At 36.4% G+C, this 19,380-nt stretch overlaps 2 protein-coding genes across 4 annotated transcripts; one reads left to right on the top strand and one right to left on the bottom strand.

Annotated features, from left to right (window-relative positions):
• Positions 1-1,481: 1,481 nt before the first annotated feature.
• On the bottom strand, positions 1,482-14,540 carry Fs(2)Ket (Importin subunit beta Fs(2)Ket). Of its 3 annotated transcripts, none has more exons than XM_034970439.2 (9): positions 12,158-14,460; positions 11,462-11,703; positions 10,528-10,708; positions 8,273-8,532; positions 7,126-7,312; positions 5,889-7,030; positions 4,748-4,918; positions 3,881-4,296; positions 1,482-3,624 (listed from the first exon to the last, which is right to left on the bottom strand). In XM_034970439.2, coding segments are annotated over exons 1-9 (2,658 nt in total). In that variant the 5' UTR covers positions 12,216-14,460; the 3' UTR covers positions 1,482-3,623. The 3 variants fall into 3 exon arrangements, with proteins under 3 accessions (XP_034826330.1, XP_069354214.1, XP_034826322.1); XM_069498113.1 differs by lacking the exon at positions 1,482-3,624 and having other exon boundaries at positions 3,877-4,296; positions 12,158-13,365; positions 14,393-14,540; XM_034970431.2 differs by lacking the exon at positions 1,482-3,624 and having other exon boundaries at positions 3,877-4,296; positions 12,158-14,464.
• A 1,600-nt stretch (positions 14,541-16,140) lies between these two features.
• RpS18 (ribosomal protein S18) lies at positions 16,141-18,310 on the top strand. The gene is made up of 3 exons (XM_034968766.2): positions 16,141-16,296; positions 16,428-16,613; positions 18,010-18,310. Exons 1-3 carry the CDS (start codon positions 16,294-16,296, stop codon positions 18,277-18,279), a joined length of 459 nt encoding a protein of 152 aa, XP_034824657.1. The 5' UTR covers positions 16,141-16,293; the 3' UTR covers positions 18,280-18,310.
• Positions 18,311-19,380: the final 1,070 nt, after the last annotated feature.

Raw genomic sequence — 19,380 nt, 5'->3', positions numbered from 1 at the left:
ATGACACTCCCAGTCCGAAATACTCCATCCGAGCGAAGCCGGGGCGGGTCAGCTAGTGGCTAATTATATTCTTTAAAAAAAAAATGAAGTGCGTCTGTAATTTCGAAGTAACTACCTCATATTAATCTCATCCCATCAAAAACATAACATGTACAAAGTCTCACAGTATACCTAGTTCTTCTACCGCAAAAAGTTTGGAGATCTAACCTAACGTAAAACCAAGTCTGTTAATTTATTCAGTATCCATATATGAGTGAGCAGTGGCGTGCACAGGATTTGAAGCCAGGGTAGGCATTAGTTAGGTAGGAACCTCTTTACTGGCAGGGCATAATGAAAAATATACAACTGGGGTAAGCAGTGCTTTTATGCCTCTATGACCTGCACGCCACTGTGAGTGAGAGCATCCGTCTAACAAATTTGTCATAAATCACCACATAATTATTATTAGTTAACTAACATTTTGTAGTGACTGTATCAATATAAGATATCTTTATTTCTTCTCTACATAGTATAAAATAAAATCGCTTCCCGCTGTCTGTATGTATGTATGAACGCGTAGATCTTTTAAACTACGCACCGGATTTTAATGCGGTTTTCACCAACAGATAGGTGATTCAGGAGGAAGGTTTATAGCTATAGTTTAATTCTCCAAAAATTAGAGATCCCTAGAGAAATTGAAGTAATGTGAATTAGGTTCGGAAAAAAATCCTCTCATTTGAGTTTCCGACGCAATGACACCACATTACTATCATATATATAAATATAATGCAATTGCACAGCAAAATAATCACATTTAATAATTATTTACTAATTGAACATAGCCAAAATGCAAATTGTATACACAAACATACAAAGTGCTCAGAGCGCCTAATTCCGTTGTACACAACCTCTAAACTAAATTCAAATGTAGTCTAAATCTATTGCTATCCCTTTCATAATGTTGCTTGCGGGAAAGGATAGCACTAGATTTAGACCTGTTAATTTAGTTTAGTTTAGAGATTGTGTATAAGAGAATCGGCCCCATTATTGTATTTAGATTATATTGCTGTGTGCGCTTGCAAAGTCATAATATTTATTAAAGAAATAAAAATATCTTATATTGTTAAGGTCACTATAATGTTTGTTAAAATTGTTGCCCCATAAAAATTTGGATCCCAACTCAATTCTGATGCTGTACAACCAACTGTTGGTTATAAATTGATATTGGAGGTACCTACCAAGTAAAGACTTTTTGAACTCGAGGACTTAGCCCTGATGCTGTAATCGGGGAGGGAATGCCCCCACTCTCCCTGTGCTAACCCGGTGTGGGCGAGCGCGAGTGACGTGCGGGTGTCCGGGGCGTTCTATATACTTTGAATGAAAGTAGTAGATCTGTTAAAAAACACCTGTATGAAAGTCTTTCATACAAGAGAGACGTCTTTCACAACAGATTTATCGTACACCAAACAGATTTAATTAGATATATTATAGTAGTACACAAATAATACAATAAATTTTTACTTGCTTTTAATATTATAGAACTGTTTAAATGATAAGTAATATTCGTGGGTACAACAAATTGAAATAAAGATGTAACAAAATAATCTAAATATTTGATCCGCGCAGGAAAAGTGGGTGGTATTCATCGACTCAATGCCTATGATTCTAATTCAGAACCTTTCATGGCATGGCACTAGTCCTCTTACATATTCTCCTATCATCCTTAGTAATAAGTACATTTTATGAAAAAGATTCGCGACGAAATAATCGGTCAGTAGGTATGTATGTGTAACATGCGACATTTATACCTATACACGCATATCAAGTAAAACACAAAATGTTAACAGTGAGCTCTTGGACATAATGCCCAATATGCTTTTAGCAAAAGATTTTATCTTAAAAATAAATACAATTACTATCAGTCAATGAATTGCATCGTGCCTACCGATTCCTATTTCATAGATGATGTACAAGAGCTCAAAGTAACGGCACTCGTCTCTTATAAATCTTGCATAATTCGCGCAAACATCATCCCTGTCAGTGATGCTCACAGACTAGCAACCACTCAAGATACGAACTAAACTAAAGCGATTCCGCTCTCATTAAGCTCACAGTCCGTTAATGTTACAACTAGTGGTACTGGAAAATAGATTTATCGCTCGATATCCATTAATATTATATCATGTGAATGTTTAACATTTACGTGATAACTGGTAAGGAATTCCGAATCCGAAAAAACTTCGAATGCTTCAAGGCACTGACGTATTAATAGCAAAAAACTAAAAAGTATCATTAATAGGAAACGGAAATGTTATTGTCGGTCTTTTAATGGCGTTGGGCACCTACTAAGTACTTACAGATTTAACAAACAAATTCGTTTTTAACCAAGTAATGTTAAAAAGTTCATAAAAGTAACAGCATGTTAAACAACATTCAAAATCGCTGTTTGCAAAAGACAAGTTTTTAATTATCAACCAATTGAGATTCTTAAACGAATATTTTCAACAATACTAAATAACTGTAGGAGCACATAATAGGTTTTTACAAAATTTTACTAAGTCAGTGCTTTATGTAACGTAGTACCTATACATTTTGTCCAAAAAATGTACTATGCATGTCAAGAAAAAGAGCTGTTAATTTACATATGTACAAAATGAGCTGAGAATAAAGGCAATACTGTCTTTTTGTTCATCACAAAATTTCTAACTTGTAATTTAATGATTGAAACAATCTTCAAATATTCTATGTGATGTAACACAATTTTATAAATCGATTTTATTAAGTTTATCATCATTAGTCAGGAAATTATCGTGATGAATTTAAAAGATTTTTGGCACCAATATGGCGGCCTTACGTCTCGCTCGTGAAACCTTATGACATCGACACCAATCCTTTTCAGGGGGCTGATTCATGTCTTAGTATACAAAATATGTTTATTCACTTATACATATCACCATACATTCTTCATCATTCATAGATTCTTTCATATCTTACAAAACAATAATTTATAAAATTCATAATCCCTTGCAAATGTGCATCATGCCTATAATAACATACGTCAACTTTCATGCAAGTCTCTTCCACATTACATAAGTAAAGATACCACAGCCACTGTCTGTATCTATAATACCAAATAGGAAATGCTTTAATATTTTTTAGAATATTACGGAAAGATTATAGTGAGGCATTACATCGTTTTTCAAGTGCTGCGCTAGGTGCATAATTGGCCACATAAATAATCACTATGTGATTGAAAACAAAAATTGTTACTCCATTTACAAAAAAACTCTGGGCAAATGATTCAAATGTTTTATGAACTGTTTAATGTATTTAGTGATGAAATTGGATATAGACTGTATGTAATTATTGGCATCTATATAATATGTAAAAGAACATACATACAGTCACACTTATAACATTATATTTAATTGTAACATCTACATTCAAACTAAGGCATCATTGAAATTAAATGTTTTGAAAGTAAATTAAAAAATACTCGCTATTCTTAAGGCCCAGTAAATATAAATGCACCTAACGACTTAAAAATAATAACATGATATGACCTCCCAATAACACATTTAAATTTACCAGCAGTATGTTGATTGAAACTTCGTTACATCACTTTTGTTCCATGATGTTTCAAATCTGTAACAAGGGATTTAATATTTATATAACAAAATCCGGTGTCGACATGCGGAAAAATATGTGTATATACTGCTGTATACTACATATCTAGAATCTAGATATGTAGTATACAGCAGTATATACACATATCTAGCTAGCTAAACGCCTCGCTCGCAAGCATGTCCGGGTCACGAGTGAGCCAGCGGCAGCAACACGCGCGGGCCGAACACCGTGCACAGGTCACCCGGGAGACCCGCGATCACCGGCATGTACTCACCAGCTAGCGAGCGGCGCCTGCTGCTTGAGCTTGCGGATCTCCTTGGTGGCCCAGTTGGCGAGCGTCTTGGTGCGCGGCGTGCGCGACAGGCGCGCGGCCTGCAGCAGGTCCAGCAGCGGCCGCGTCTCCAGCAGCGGCAGCACGCGTTGGCCGAACACCGTGCACAGGTCGCCCGTGAGCCCCGCGATCACCGACATGTGGCCGTCCGTGCGCTCGGGCTCCGACGCCACTTGGATCATGAAGTTGACGATCGCGCCCACGTGCGGCTCCACTACGGCCACGTCCGCTTGGATCTCACCACTCGTGCCCTTCAGCCCCTGAATGATACCCGTGTACGCTTCTAGCACGCTCTCCCGCAGCTCGCATAGATATTCTACCATATCATAGTCATCACGATCCACTTGCGCATTGCTGGCCTAAAATATACAAGAAAAATAATTTAGTCATCATAACAATTTTGGTCATATCCAAGTTTGAATGTTGTTTGTAGGGAGTAATCTCCGGAACTACTGAACCAATTTTGAAAATTCTGTTACCAGTAGAAAGTCCTGAGTACCATAGGCTGATTTTATTTGAAAAAAAAATTAGAGATCCCTACGAAAAATTGTAGTTGACAATTATTAATAACTAGGTGATGACTTCGTCCGCGTGGATTTAGGTTTTTAAAAATCCTGTGGGAACTCTTTGATTTTCCAGGATAAAATGTCCTTCCCCGGGATGCAAGTTATCTCTGTACCAAATTCCGTCAAAATTGGTTGAACAGATGGGCAGTGAAAGGCTAGCAGATAGACAGATACACTTTCACATTTATAATATTAATAGTATGGATAAATATAATTATTATTAATTATGAAAACAATCACTAACCTGCAGCAGCATCTGCATGACTACATCGAAATACTTCTTAAAGTCAGGACCGATACTGAGAGCTATATCTCCAAAGACTGATAGAATTTGAGGTTTCACTGAACGATGAATAGACGGGTCGCCGAGGTTCTCTAGTAACAGTACTATGATTTCATCACAATAAGGTAGCACCTAGAAAAATACACTAATTATAATGAAAGTTTATAGTTAAACAATGTGGCTAATTCCGTTGTACACGAACTCTAAACTAAACTAACAGAATCGGACCTAACTAAGAGAATCGGCCCCATTGGGGCCGATTCTCTTGTACACAATCTCTAAACTAAACTAAATTATCGGGTCTAAATCTAGTGCTATCCTTTTCCGCAAGCAACATTATGAAAGGGAAAGCAATAGATTTAGACGTGCCATTTTAGTTTAGTTTAGAGATTGCGTACAACGGAATTAGCCTCATTATAACAGTAGCTATAATTAAATACTTCAAGCTTATTGCCCAGGATTGAACTCAAAGGTGGACCTGGGGGTCCACCTATGGGGTCAATCAGGACTCTCACTTTTTTTTCTTACTTAAAAAACACATTACTTTTTTTAACTACATTAATAGTACATTACAGTAACTTGCATTAACAGTAAAAGAACACATTGCAAGGAAACCTGCAGACTGCATGTCTGGGAGTTTACCATATTGTTCGCAAAAGTATGAGAAGTCTGCTAATCCATACTTGGTCAGTGTGGTGGACTAAGGCCTTAGACCCTTCTCATTTGAGAGGAGACCCCGTGCTCTGGATTAGCAATAAGTCATCATAATGATGAATTAAATAATTAATTGAAATGTAATTCATTCAATTTGATTGGGTATAACTGGTTTTGTAAAGATTAAACTAGGTTAGTACTGTGACAGACTAGGTTGGTTGGTTCTGAATGTCCTGATAGAGCTAGGTTAGGTCGGATAGCACTAGGATTGCCTAAGACTGGGTAAGATTAGGCAGATATAAAGTTTACTACATGTAGGTAAACTACTTGAACACACAGACATGTTTTTAAGTATCAACATCATCTAAGTTAACTGATGGACATACGACGATTTCCAAACGTCAACTTTTTAACAATAGCAATAACTTACAATCTGAAGCATATTTACCTTACTCTTTAGTGCACGGCATATGTCACCAGTAACACCTACGGCAGATATGCATACTTGATATTCTTGGTGATTTTTAAGACCAACATACAGGTATTGTTTGAAAGCATCCATATATTTTAGGAACCCTTCTCCTAACACTTCAACCAATGTCGATACTGCCATCAAAGCGTCTTCTTGGACGCCACCAGCCTTGCCGGCGTTCCCGGCGAACATCGTTAGCAGAGCAGTCATAATAGAGTCAGATATTTGCGGCGCATCCTCGGGAGTTACCTTCCGTAGAACCGATTGCAGAGTGGCGCACAGCAGGCTCTGAAGATCAATCAACTGAGATCTGTCAGCCTGGCTGGAGATATGGTTCTCCATTTGTAGCACCTGCTGCAGACGCTCCAATATAACCATCGTAGTTTTTTGCACAGTGACATAACAGTCCGTCGGAGAGTTTTTGACCATTTCCATGAGAGCTTCATAAGCGGCTGACCGCAAATTATGCTGTGCTGCATCTTGGCGGTCTGTGGTCTCCAATAGTCGTTCAACGATGTAATCGAAGTAAGTGGACATACAGTACGTCTTCGGCTGGTGGGAGTCACTGCAATCGGCGGCTTCGTATGCAGCTTCGGCTAGTCCTGTGAATGCCCAACAAACATTCGCCGCTACTCGTGGCTCACCCTTCAGTCCACTCATGAGACTTTCTAGAAGAGGTTTAAGATACGTGTCATTGATGGCCGCCTCTGGGACGATTTCACAAATCCTACCAAATGTCCAGGCCGCTGTATCTCTCACTGCTACACTCGAGTCATACATAGCTTGAATGAGGGTAGGCATCGCTTCTTCTACAAGTGGTTTTAAAGTAGCCGATTCTAGACCACCTAAGATAGAACCGAAAGCCATAAGAGCTGCTTCCCTGTATCGCCAGTTTTCGCTTTTAATATTTGAATGAATAAATGGCAGAACATGAGGAACAATATCGTCTTCACAGCAGTTTGAAAGCAGCATTAAACATACTGAAGCAGCTTTTGATGGGTTCCATTCAAGTTCATCGTCAGAGTCTTCCTGTTTTGTTAGTTTCTGCATCAACACTGGAGCAATATACTGCAAAGCTCCCCGAGCATAGAATCTTGATGTTCTTACAGGTGGTCGCCCTAACAAAAAAATTAATCAACTGAATTTGCTGGAACAGTTCTTCTGACACTTAATAATACATAATATTCAACTCTATAATATATTACAATCATACCTGCTTCGTTTGCCTCAGCCATCTCAATGCCTAGATCTATTTCTTCATCGCTAACATTTGACCAAAATTCTATTCCTTGCAAGGAGATCTCATCTATGTCAGATTTCATAGCTTCTAAAGTGATAGGGAACAGCGCCTGTCCCATGTAAGGTTCCATGTACTGGTAGTATAAAGATAATATTTTCACCTAGAAAAGGTTTAAAATTTAATAAATGAAGTTATTGAACTTCTCTAATCGTAATGGATTAAGAGCCAGCACACGCCAGACCTTCTTTATTTTTTAGAAAGTTTCTCTGCATATTGTCCTCAAAACTGGGAGGAACATTTGTTTGGATGATGGTGGCTTTGGGAGATAACAGTAATAAAGGTAGGATTAGAAATCACGTCATGCATTGAAAATATCATTTAATATAAACAGTATCGAAGATGAAGTAGATAGAAAAATTCAAATCTCATGGAACAAATTTTGGTCTCAGAAAGAAATTCAAAAAGGAAAGTATGAACTGCACCTGAAAAAATGATTATGGACACTTGTATCTTGCCAAGTTTAACACATGGGTATATACTACGTAAGCAAAAAACAAGATAGTAACATGCCAACGCGCCATGGAAAGGAGTATCCTAAAACTAAGAAAAATTCAGAAGGTAAGAAGTACAGACATCAGAAAAAAGACAAAACTGATTGATGCGCTAGAATATGCTTTAAAACTAAAGTGGCAATGGGCTGGACATATATCCAGGTGCAGACATGGGACCGGGTGGGGTGGACAGAAACAGTGACAAAATGGACTGGACCACTTGGAATGCGGAAAGTGGGCAGGCCCAAGACACTATAAAAGTGGCTGGAAGAGATTGGATTTATGTTGACCAAAATAGGAAGAAGTGGAAAGAAATGGAGGAGACTTTCACCCAGACTTTGGGATCCATCATAGACTAAAACACTAACAAACTAACACTAACTTTTAATCTATTTACTAAAACAACTAACAAATGAGTAACCATATGAAGTTTGTAAAATATAAATAAGTAATCACATGAAGTTATGTAAAATGTAAAGATGGAAATAAAAAGCTTAATTATTATTATTGAGGATGATGAATATTCTCCATTAGCTTGCTTATCACTAATTCAAACAGAACAAACTCACTAGACATTGAAGTGCCGCTACACTTATTCTCATATCTGCGGATTGTGTCGCCTCACAAACAACTTCCATGATAAAATTCCTCTCATTTTCTCTATCAAAATTGGCCCTTGTGAATTCAAGGGAATTGAGCAGAGCTTGAGTTGCAGCAAGACGAACATGAATGCTAGGCTCACTTGATCTCATGCCATGGATGATGGCAGTTAAAATTGCATTGCTTTGTTCTGTCAGCACTTCAGCGTCTATTTCTTGACAAATATAACCTGATAACAGACAAAAAACAATGAAAAAACTAAGATTTAGAAAATTTCAATATAGGGTTATGTTACAAGGGCCAACGTGTATGTTATGTTACAGTGAAAGCTCTTATCTGGTCCAAACTACTTTTTTGTTTGAAAAGTATAGGTTAATAGTGCTTTTTATTAAAAATATCAGGCAAAAGTGGTTACAAATATGAACCCTTGGGCTGCACAGTCAAATTTGTCCTAGCCAAAAGTTTTTAAATTAGCTACACCAAGACATGCTTCGTTACTCCTACATTCAGTTTCACATAATGTTGTTTCGGGCCACTCTGCCAATTCATTAAGGATCTCCTTCACAAGCCTCTGGTTTCACACTTTACAATAGCATAGGGGTAGGACCAGTGGCATGCACAGTGTTTGAAGCCAGGGTAAGCATTAGTTAGGTAGGAACCTATTTACTGGCAGGTCATAATGAAATATATGCATTGAGCCCATAGAGCAGAAACAAAGAGGAGTTGGCCTAAGCAACTGTGCACTGTGATTTTCAACTAGGTCCTGACGTCATCACTGTGGGCGGGGCCTTAGTTAGTATGCTGTCTGCGTTCGTCAGGTTCACATATATTGAGACTCGTATTATCGGTGTGTTTTCGCGTTTTTAAGAACAAAAGGATGAAGTGTTGTGTTTTATCGTGTCAAAGTTATTCAGACAGACGTTCTGATGCTATGAATGGTATCACATTTCATTTGTAAGTAATTTTATACGTAATTATTAAATTAGTTCTAGATTATTGACATCTAGTGTGAGATAGCTGAACTATGTAGTGACATCAATATATCGATGTTAGGTCGCTAAGCGAGTAGTTTTGCTACTAACCCGCAGATGGAAAATTGAGAAGTGGGCGGCGTTCCACAACCCCTCACCCCGCAAAATGTCACTCGATATTTCATAGGGAAATCTTAATACAACATCTCCTCTTTGTTTCTGCTCTATGATTGAGCCATTACAACTAGGGTAAGCAGTGCATTTATGCCTCTATGCCCTGCACGCCACTGGGTAGGACAGACAAGACTGGTGCCGATTTCATGCTGGGCCACATTTGACCTAATCTTATAGTGTAAATTATTTATGAACTAAGTGACAATTTATATTCTAGCAAAGAGTTCAGACTGAAATTTTGAATAAATAAAATAAATAATAATGGTATTTTTAGTGAATACAGCCTACATTTGGTATACAAATCTCTTAATTAAAACAGGTTCAAACATTTTTTTTAATGTATTCCAATTTTTTCGAGGTTTCTGGACCAATTTGCAAATTTTTTTTTAATCAACAGCAGAAGTTTCCGTGGTGGTTCCTTAAAAATTTCTGGATTCAACACCTTAATCCTGATGCTGCAGGGTCACCTGATGTTGCCTGAGATATCAAGATTCAGGAAGTGTTCATAGTGAATTAATATTGTGGGTACCAAGCAACAACTTGATGCTTGGACTTCAAGTCCCAACTCTTCAACCCTGATGATGCAGGGTACAGCACTACTAAACTATAGTGATTCAGGAAATGCGGATGGTGCAATATTATTTTAGGTACCAGGCATAGACTAAATCATTGAACTTCAGATACTGACTCCTCAATCCTGATGCTGCAAGGTACTGAACTCCTAAGCCATGTGGATTTGGAAAGTTTTGCTGGTGAATTAATATTTTAGATAACAAGCAACTTGACTACTTACACTAAAAAGCTTAAAATAAAAAAAATATTAAAAAACTGACTTCTAAAACCACTAAAATGTAAAAAATAATTTTTATTTCTACATTATATGTATGTATGAAGTCAGCCGAGCATAATAAAAGAAACTAGAAATCAAAGCGTGAAGCTCGTCCGACTTCAACATACATACATGTGCAGAAACAAAAATTATTTTTTAATATTTATTTGTAATGGTTTTGTAAGTCAGTTTTTTAATTTTTTTTTAAAGTTGTCAATTTAGCATCAGTTTTATACAGAAATACACTTACCAATAGCCTCTAAGCTTGCTTCTTTCTTTAGTTCAGTAGATTCAGGATTTACGACATTTTCTACTAGGATGGGAATCAGACCATTCCATTGTCCTACAGCAAGTTCAGCTACTGCAACATATGCTACACACTGGGCAGCAGAACTGGGTCTACTGTTCTCTGTACCGATAGCTGCTAATATCTAAAAATAATTTTATTGGAACTAAAAATTCAATCCAGTATGTTATAAATGGGAATATTAATATCAGCACATTATAAAAGTGTGCCTGTCTTTCTATCTGTAACCTTTTCAAAGCCATATGTCTAACCAATTCTGATAAAATTTGGGACAGGTACGGACATAATATGCTATGGTTAGAGTTCCATACCTCAAATGGAAAAAGGAACCTATCCTGCTATGTCTGTCAAGAAAACCTAAAGGGTACTTCCCGATGACCTATAATCATGAAATTTGTCAGGTAGGTAGGTCTTATAGCACAAGTAAAGGAAAAAATCCGTAAACCGGCGGTTACAGCACAAGAAAAAAAAATGTGTAAATGAACAAATCACGCGATCAACGCAAAACTTTGTTTGTTTGTTGGTTTGTCAATTCAATCACGTCGAAACGGAGCAACGAATCAACATGATTTTTTTGCACTGGTTTGCAGTTTAAGATCTGGAGAGTGACATAGGCTACATACTTCTATCCTGGAAAATCAAAGAGTTCCCACAGGATTTTTAAAAGTCGCAGGCATCAGCTAGTATAAGTTATAATTAATGATGGATATTTTGAAATGAGCCCATATTAACTTACCATTACTCTTTTTATGAAAAAGAGTTTTTATGAGAAAGATTGAAGGACAAACTAACAAACAAACACACTTTCGCATTTATAATATGGGTAGTGATTATTTCAAATAAATAATAGAAAAACATATGAAAGAAGTAAAATTACATTATTTTTAATGTAGAGTCTGGTATCTTCAGGTAGCTCTAGCCATCTCTGTTGATATTGCTGTTTAAGTGTAGGGTCTTTCGAAGTGAGGTGGTTTTTTAACTGCAAGCCAGCAGCCATTCTCGCCACCTGGCTATTACCTCCCTGGACCAGCACATCTGATAACATCTTGATGAAAATCGTGAAGTTAGAGACAGCTGCATGGTCAAGGTATTTCTCTGCAGCTTCCAATTCATTTCGATCTGTAATATTATATTTCGATAAATGAACGAAATACTATTATAATCAAACCATTAGCATTTTAACGAAGAAATCGACATTGGACTGTTGGTACAATGTGAGGTTATCATACAGTGTCACACCTTAAGTAAATACCCAAAAATTAAGAAAGTTAATAAGAAGTGAAAGAAAGCCACAATTCGAAAAACAATCGTACGGCGCGTACGGCCCAGAAACTTCCTAACATGACGAGTAACGACGGAATAACGTGTTACACGATCTTGTTAACGAGTTAAACTGTTAAAAATAAAATTTACAAAAGCTTTATTTTAACCGTAAAGAAGTTTTAATATTACTAATATCATGTTATCGAAATTAGTCATAACGATTCGAGCTATGTACGTAGATTTACAAAAGTGAAAAGTCAGTTGACAATAAAGAAGCGCCATGCTCAAAACTAATGAAAGCGTTACTTACCTGGTGAAATAGTCTTTTCTAATACCTGTATCAGCGTTAACGTCGGTTCTGTAATCATTGTGTTAATTTATATTCTAAATCACCGTACAACTATCTGAAAAACTAATAACCGAAGAAAAATTGGTAACCGGCACACGACGAACGAACACTCAAAATCACAGACACATCACAGACACCGACCAGAAATAAAAGATCACAGACGCAAAATTCAATTAAAATTTTCCAATGTTGCCTTTGGGCTTGGACGATCTAACCTATGGACTTGTAACGCGCCTAATATTACGAATAAAAATTTCTGTCACTTTTGGTGCGGGACGAGGAAACACTACATAGGCAACTTGACACACTGACTCAACAAAGTTTTGTGTCATTATTAACACACACATATCTAAATCTTCAACACTACTACATTTTACGCACACTAATAAGTTATATACATCAACATACAAAGACATTACGAGTGTAAGACAGTCAAATTGATTTGCGATGCTACCGTATCGATATTTTAAAATATATCGATAGTTTTTCAGAAACAAAAGTAGAAGTAAGAATTTATTACTCGTATTTAATTACTTAAAACCAGTGTTTGGTCAGCGTAGCGTATTCTTGCATACATTCACCTCACTTAATAGGTAATTATCCCAAAAACTAATAATGCAACGTAAAAATAAGAAAAATATTTATTTAAAAAATATGCACATACTTTTTTACTTATTTTATATCATTTTTAATCTTTTGTATTTTTTTATATAACGAAATTTTCATTTAAAATTTCGATAGTGAAAATGTGCTTATTAATGACTTATATTATTATATAATACAAAATAAACCTGACCGCGCAAAAACCTACCAAACATAATTAGTAGGTATATCAATCAATAAAATGTTTTTTTCTTTCCAATCAATCATTTATTTATTGCACATTGGGTTTACATGGTAATTCCAATATGGTGTACTCTTTGTCCAAAAAAATTAAATGTAAGTTATTAAATATTACACGTATTGCCCTTACAAATTAGCAATGCAAAAATTTTCTCAATACCTGCCGCTTTTACCCCACAGCAAAATTCCATAAGACATATATGATACTATGAAAATAAATTAGTAAACACACACGGTGGCCTCTTCTATTTTTAACACGTCATTATTTACCATTAGGTTAATGTTATGTATATTCTTGGCGATTCTCTCTGTAAAAATATCGAAATCTGTAAAAATAAAACGATTATGATAAATTATTACCTAATCCTCATCCTTGAGAAAGGTACACCTTTTAGCTACAAATTACCCAGTTCAGAGACACCCTACCCCGTTTCTCGCCTATCACTAAAATTGCGTTGCTTTAATATTTTTTTAAATGTATTAAGTACGTGAAATCACAGAAATCGACCAGTTTTATTACAAGTATAGGTAGCGAAAAAATTGTGGTAATTAATAATAACTATTCTTTACTTGACTTGAAGACGGTAATTTAGTCGTTAAGAAAATGTTTTCATCGATATCGATAATCGAACCGCAATCACTATCACATGATTCTTAAAAATCGAACCTTATGTCCTATGCAATTAAATCTAATACTGAAAAATTTGGTAAAAATAACACAATAGTCTCGTGGGGAGTGCGGTATACTATAGACGGAGAGCCAGGGCCCAAAATACTGTTTGAATTTACTAAGGCTAATTTTTTTATAGTTCATTAGAATGGTTGCGTACACAAACATACTGCGGTCAGTCAAGTGAACCTGAGAACAGTGACTCAGGTGCGCTATCAAAGGTGTCGTACCTGCGAGGTAATAAAATGAATTTACTAAGGCTGAAAATTGTTATATAACTTGTATATTGCATATAAATAAAAGTTGTAATGGTTAGTCAGCAGAATATGGGGACAGAGCTGGTCAGTATGCGCAAAAAATTAGCCTTAGTAAATTCAAACAGTTTTTTGGGCGCTGGCTCTCCGTCTTTAGTATACCGCACTTCCCACGAGACTAGTGTTATTTTTACTACTACGTAATTTCATGCTGTTCACGCGTATTCAAATTTTAACCTAATTTGTATATAACGAGGGTTGCAATTGTTTAGAAAAAACAAAATATAGTCTCGTGAGAAGTGTGACTCGTTTCTACCGAATTATTACGTACTCAATTACTGAATCGGTAAAGTTCTCGATTGTTATTTTATTATAATAATTTATGTAATTTAATTTATAGAAAGCGTTTATTACACCAAAAATACTTACTTATGAAATGAAATTCCATCTTTTTGTAAATTTGATGTGTTTGATTTGTTCTTGCACTCACTAACGGCACAAACAGGCATTTTTCACCCAGCGTGTAAGACGTAGTCACACATCGAAAACGATTCTGACAATGACAAAATCGATTCCGCAAACAGTGTTTATAAACGCAGTGGATTAAAAATCCATTACTATTGACAGAGGGGAATAATCATGCGAGGCGCGTCCTTAGGTTAGATCGTCCAAGCCTTTGGGCTTTGCAATGGCTGATAGATTACCTACCTACCTATCTACTATAATATGGCTGGCTGGTTACGAAGGTTAGGTACCTACCATAATATAATACTACTCTATGGTTACGACCAGGTATTTGTTCTGAGGTTGCGACCATAGATTACGAAAATCAACACATGCAACTAGCGTGGCCCCGTAGATAGAGTAATAAAGGTAGATACAGGAACGTTTGCTTACTCATTCACACTAAAAAGAGAGCACAGATGAAGTGACTTATGTGGATAAACAGAGACGCAGCTAACCTATTTTTTGTCCCTTATCGTGTAACTGGTTTTTTCAAAAATACATACAACTTACATACAAGGTATGCAACTTTAGTTGCGAAATAAACTTTAAGAATTCGTAGCGTAATTGTATTTCTCATGAGTTTTTTACTTGTTTTCACATAAAAAACGTTTAATACAAAAATATTGACTACTAAACGTCGTGTTATTCATCGTTACGTCGTGCTATCGCTATCTCATACGCGGTTACACATTACTTAAATCTACCTATTATACTATCTACGCGAGGCCCCCTCAGTCCCTCTCGCTCAAGCAGAGGTACTTAAAAAACAACAATACGAATCAGTTATTTATTTACAATACTTGAGTCAACATAACCTCACTTCACGTTGTTTGCCAAAATCTCACGTACAAATACATTTTTGCAAACAAAAAAAGTGGCCACGGTGATAAGGACAAAACATAATCATTTTGTCATGTTCTCTTATTAGAGATACACACAGATTCTGTCACGTTCTCTTATTAGAGAACATGACAGAATCTGTGTGTATCTCTATAGATAGTAATGCATTTAGCTATCTCGCTCTAACAGTAAGTGTCAAAATAGGGCTAGTTCTAATAGTTCTTGTTCTGAGACATGAGTAAACACCACAGAGTACTTTTTAGCTTTTAGGCCGGAAATATACGTCAGGTTTTTTCATCCGATCCGGTCCGGTCAGGTTATCTGACGGCATTAGAGCCGTATATTTGTTTGAAAAAAATATATTTTTGTTTATTTATTACTAGATGGTGCCCGCGACTTCGTCCGCGTGGATTTAGTTTTTTGAAAATCCCATGGGAACGCTTTAATTTTCCGGGATAAAAAGTAGCCTATGTCCTTTCCCGGGATATAAGCTAACGCTGTACCAAATTTCATCAAAATCGGTTGAACGGTTGGGCCGTGAAAAGCTAGCAGACAGACAGACAGACACACTTTCGCATTTATAATATTAGTATGGATTTTTTATGTGTTTATCTGCCCGAATAGTAATTACCTAATTAATATAAATGGCATTTAGCTATGTTTTTCTTAAAATGCAATCAAAAAGTTACAATAAGCCAACGCTACAGTACCACATTCAAACAAATGTATGACTCTAATGCCTTCAGGTAGCCGGACCGGATGAAAAACCTGACGTATATTGCCGGCCTAAAACTTTACAAGTACTCTCTGGCTAAAACCCAGAGCCGTAAAGCCAGTCGAAAAAATTATGGTGTAAGCTCTGTGGTGGTTGTTTTGACTTTTGAAATGATTTTTGTGACTTGTGTGTTGAGTTCTTTTCTTTTATATGTCGGTGGTGTTGACAGGAGCTTTTCGTGAACGTAGAGCGAAAATAAATAAGTAAAATGGTACATAAATCTTTAAATTATTAGTTAATCATGAAATGCAATTCTTTAATTATTATTGGATTTTAATAAAATAGCGTATGCGGTGATAACCTAATGTATATTTTGTTTGAAACAAGTGCTTTTATTTGCAGTCGCTTGTAATTCCGGATAAGTTTCAACACATTCTTCGTATTATGAATACCAATATTGATGGCAAACGCAAAGTAATGTTTGCTATGACTGCCATCAAGGGAGTCGGTCGCCGGTACTCCAATATTGTATTGAAAAAGGCAGACATTGATTTGGATAAACGTGCTGGTGAATGCACTGAAGAAGAAGTGAGTATAAAGTGAAAATTTGTTTGTGTGTGATCACTGGATCTAATGAGTCAAAGCTTTCGCAGGCTTAAAACAGCCTAGTCTGTTTCAATGTTCAAAATCCCGTAAGCAACCTCAAACTCAAATTATTTATTCAGAATAGTTAAAATTTTATGCTTACTGATGGTCAAAATTTTAAGTAAGATGATATGAACTTGATCCCAGTCTATCTCAGAATCTAGATCATAATTAATTGTAATATAACCATCAATTCCTCTGTCAGAGTGAACTAGGGTGAGGGAATTCTCGGTTTGATCCTGAATCGACGATATGCCAATTATTTGATTTTGGTGACTCGTTTATGTTGAATCTCAAAGAAACCTGCCATGTGCGAGTCGGACTCGTACACTGAAGGTTCCGTACTACAGAAGTAAAACTGCAAAATTTTTCGACTGGTAGGTAAACTTCATAGATAAGGGGAGAGGAACAGTATTACTTTCGACATTTTGCGCAATAAATCAAAAACTATTATGCATAAAAGTAAATAAAAATCTGTTTTTGAATGTCCAAGTAAAGCCCTTTCGTATGATACCCCACTTGATAATAGTTATTTTACTTTGAAATTACTTTAATTCATAACACATTTAGATTTTTTTTTGTGATACTACCACAAATTTAGTTTTCGTATTTTTAGGGTTCCGTACCTCAAAAGGAAAAACGGAACCCTTGTAGGATCACTTTGTTGTCTGTCTGTCTGTCTGTTGGTCTGTCAAGAAACCTAGAGGGTACTTCCCGTTGACCTAGAATGATAAAATTTGGCAGGTAGGTAGGTCTTATAGCTGACATTCGGGGAAAAATCTGAAAAGTGATAAAAAATTAAATTGTGGTCTTGAACTAATAATTATTATTTTCAATTTTTGAAGTAAGATAACTATATCAAGTGGGGTATCATATGAAAGGTCTTCACCTGTACACTCTAAAACAGATTTTTATTTATTTTTATGCATCATAGTTTTTGAATTATCGTGCAAAATGTTGTAAAAATAAGACTGCAGTACGGAACTCTCGTTGCGCGAGCCTGACTCGCACTTGGCCGGTTTTTTGTCTTTACTTGCGCTATAAGACCTACCTATCTGCCAAATTTCATGATTCTAGGTCAACAGGAAGTATATGTTTTCTTGACAGACAGACAGACAGGCTATAAAGTGATCCTATAAGGGTTCCTTGCGTCCTTTTGAGGTACGGAACCCTAAAAAAATAGAGCTACTTTAGGGCTACCTGCCAAAAGTTCTAACATTGGATGCCTGCCAGTGATGTCGAAGCCCCAACATTTTGTTAGAAGTTTCCTAACTGTCTTGAACTGTGCCCCTGTGGAGAGGGATAGCTTTAGTCTCATAACAGAATATAATTGTTTCAGGTTGAAAAAATTGTCACTATTATGTCTAACCCAAGGCAATACAAAATCCCAGACTGGTTTCTCAATAGGCAAAAAGATATTGTTGATGGTAAATACAGCCAATTGACTTCTTCAAATTTGGACTCTAAGCTCCGTGAAGATTTGGAGAGGTTGAAAAAGATTCGTGCACACAGAGGCATGCGCCACTACTGGGGCCTCCGTGTTCGTGGTCAACACACTAAGACTACTGGCAGACGTGGTAGGACTGTTGGTGTGTCTAAGAAGAAGTAATCTGTGTAATTAAAAATCTTTTTGTCAAAAACTGTTTTATTTGTTCTCTGGTTCAAGGTGTTTATATAATCAAGCTTTTTTTAAAGTTCCTTTGGAAATATTTTATAATCCTTAGTGAGGATCTATACATAGTAGTAGTGGCAATATATACAGAGATAACGTGAAGATGACATGCTAAATTACAAGGTCTTAGACCCAGCAGTTAAGCTTACATTGTGGCTAATTCCATTGTACACAATCTCTAAACTAAACTAAAATTACACGTCTAAATCTATTACTATCCCTTTCATAATTTTGCTTGTGGAAAAGGATGGCACTAGATTTAGACCTGTTAATTTAGTTCAGTTTAGAGATTGTGTACAAGAGAATCGGCCCCATTGAGTTTCTCAATTTATAAATTATATTGAATTGATAATATCAAACTTCAGTATTGTTATTTTCAGTAAGACCATTAACTTCATCAAATATACACTAAATTTTCATGCTTTGGTTTATTTATATTACACAACTAGCTGCCCCAGCGAAACTTCGTACCGCCTAACAGTTGATTCTTTTTCAGTAATTTTTTAATTTTTCTCTCCATAAGAACCATCCTCGTAGGTACCTCAAGGAATATTATGAAAAAAGAATTGGCGAAATCGGTTCAGCTGTTCTCGAGATTTGCGATCAGCAACACATTCAGCGATTCATTTTTATATATATTACACAACTAGCTGACCCGCCCCGGCTTCGCTCGGGTGGAGTATTTCGGACTGGGAGTGTCATCGTGAAGCCGTTGCTTGATACCTAAAATATCAATTCACTATCAGAAATTCTAAAATCCCCACGATTTAGGACTTTAGTACTTTGCAGCATCAGGATTGAGGAGTTAGGATCCGAAGTTCAATGATGTAGCCTATGATTGGTACCTAAATTAATTTTGCATCATCCGCAGTTACTGAAACATTATAGTTTAGGAGTGCTGTACCCTACATCATCAGGGTTGAGGAGTTGGGACTTGAAGTCTGAGAATAAAGTCGTTGCTTGGTACCTACAATATGAATTCACTATGAACACTTCCTGAATCTTGATAACTCAGGCGGGCAGTAACCCTGCAGCATC

This window comes from Maniola hyperantus, chromosome 1, assembly GCF_902806685.2.
Source record: "Maniola hyperantus chromosome 1, iAphHyp1.2, whole genome shotgun sequence".
Classification (NCBI taxonomy): Eukaryota; Metazoa; Arthropoda; class Insecta; order Lepidoptera; family Nymphalidae; genus Maniola; species Maniola hyperantus.
Note: the sequence above shows the minus strand (reverse complement) of the source record. Positions and strands in the feature narration are given on the sequence as shown.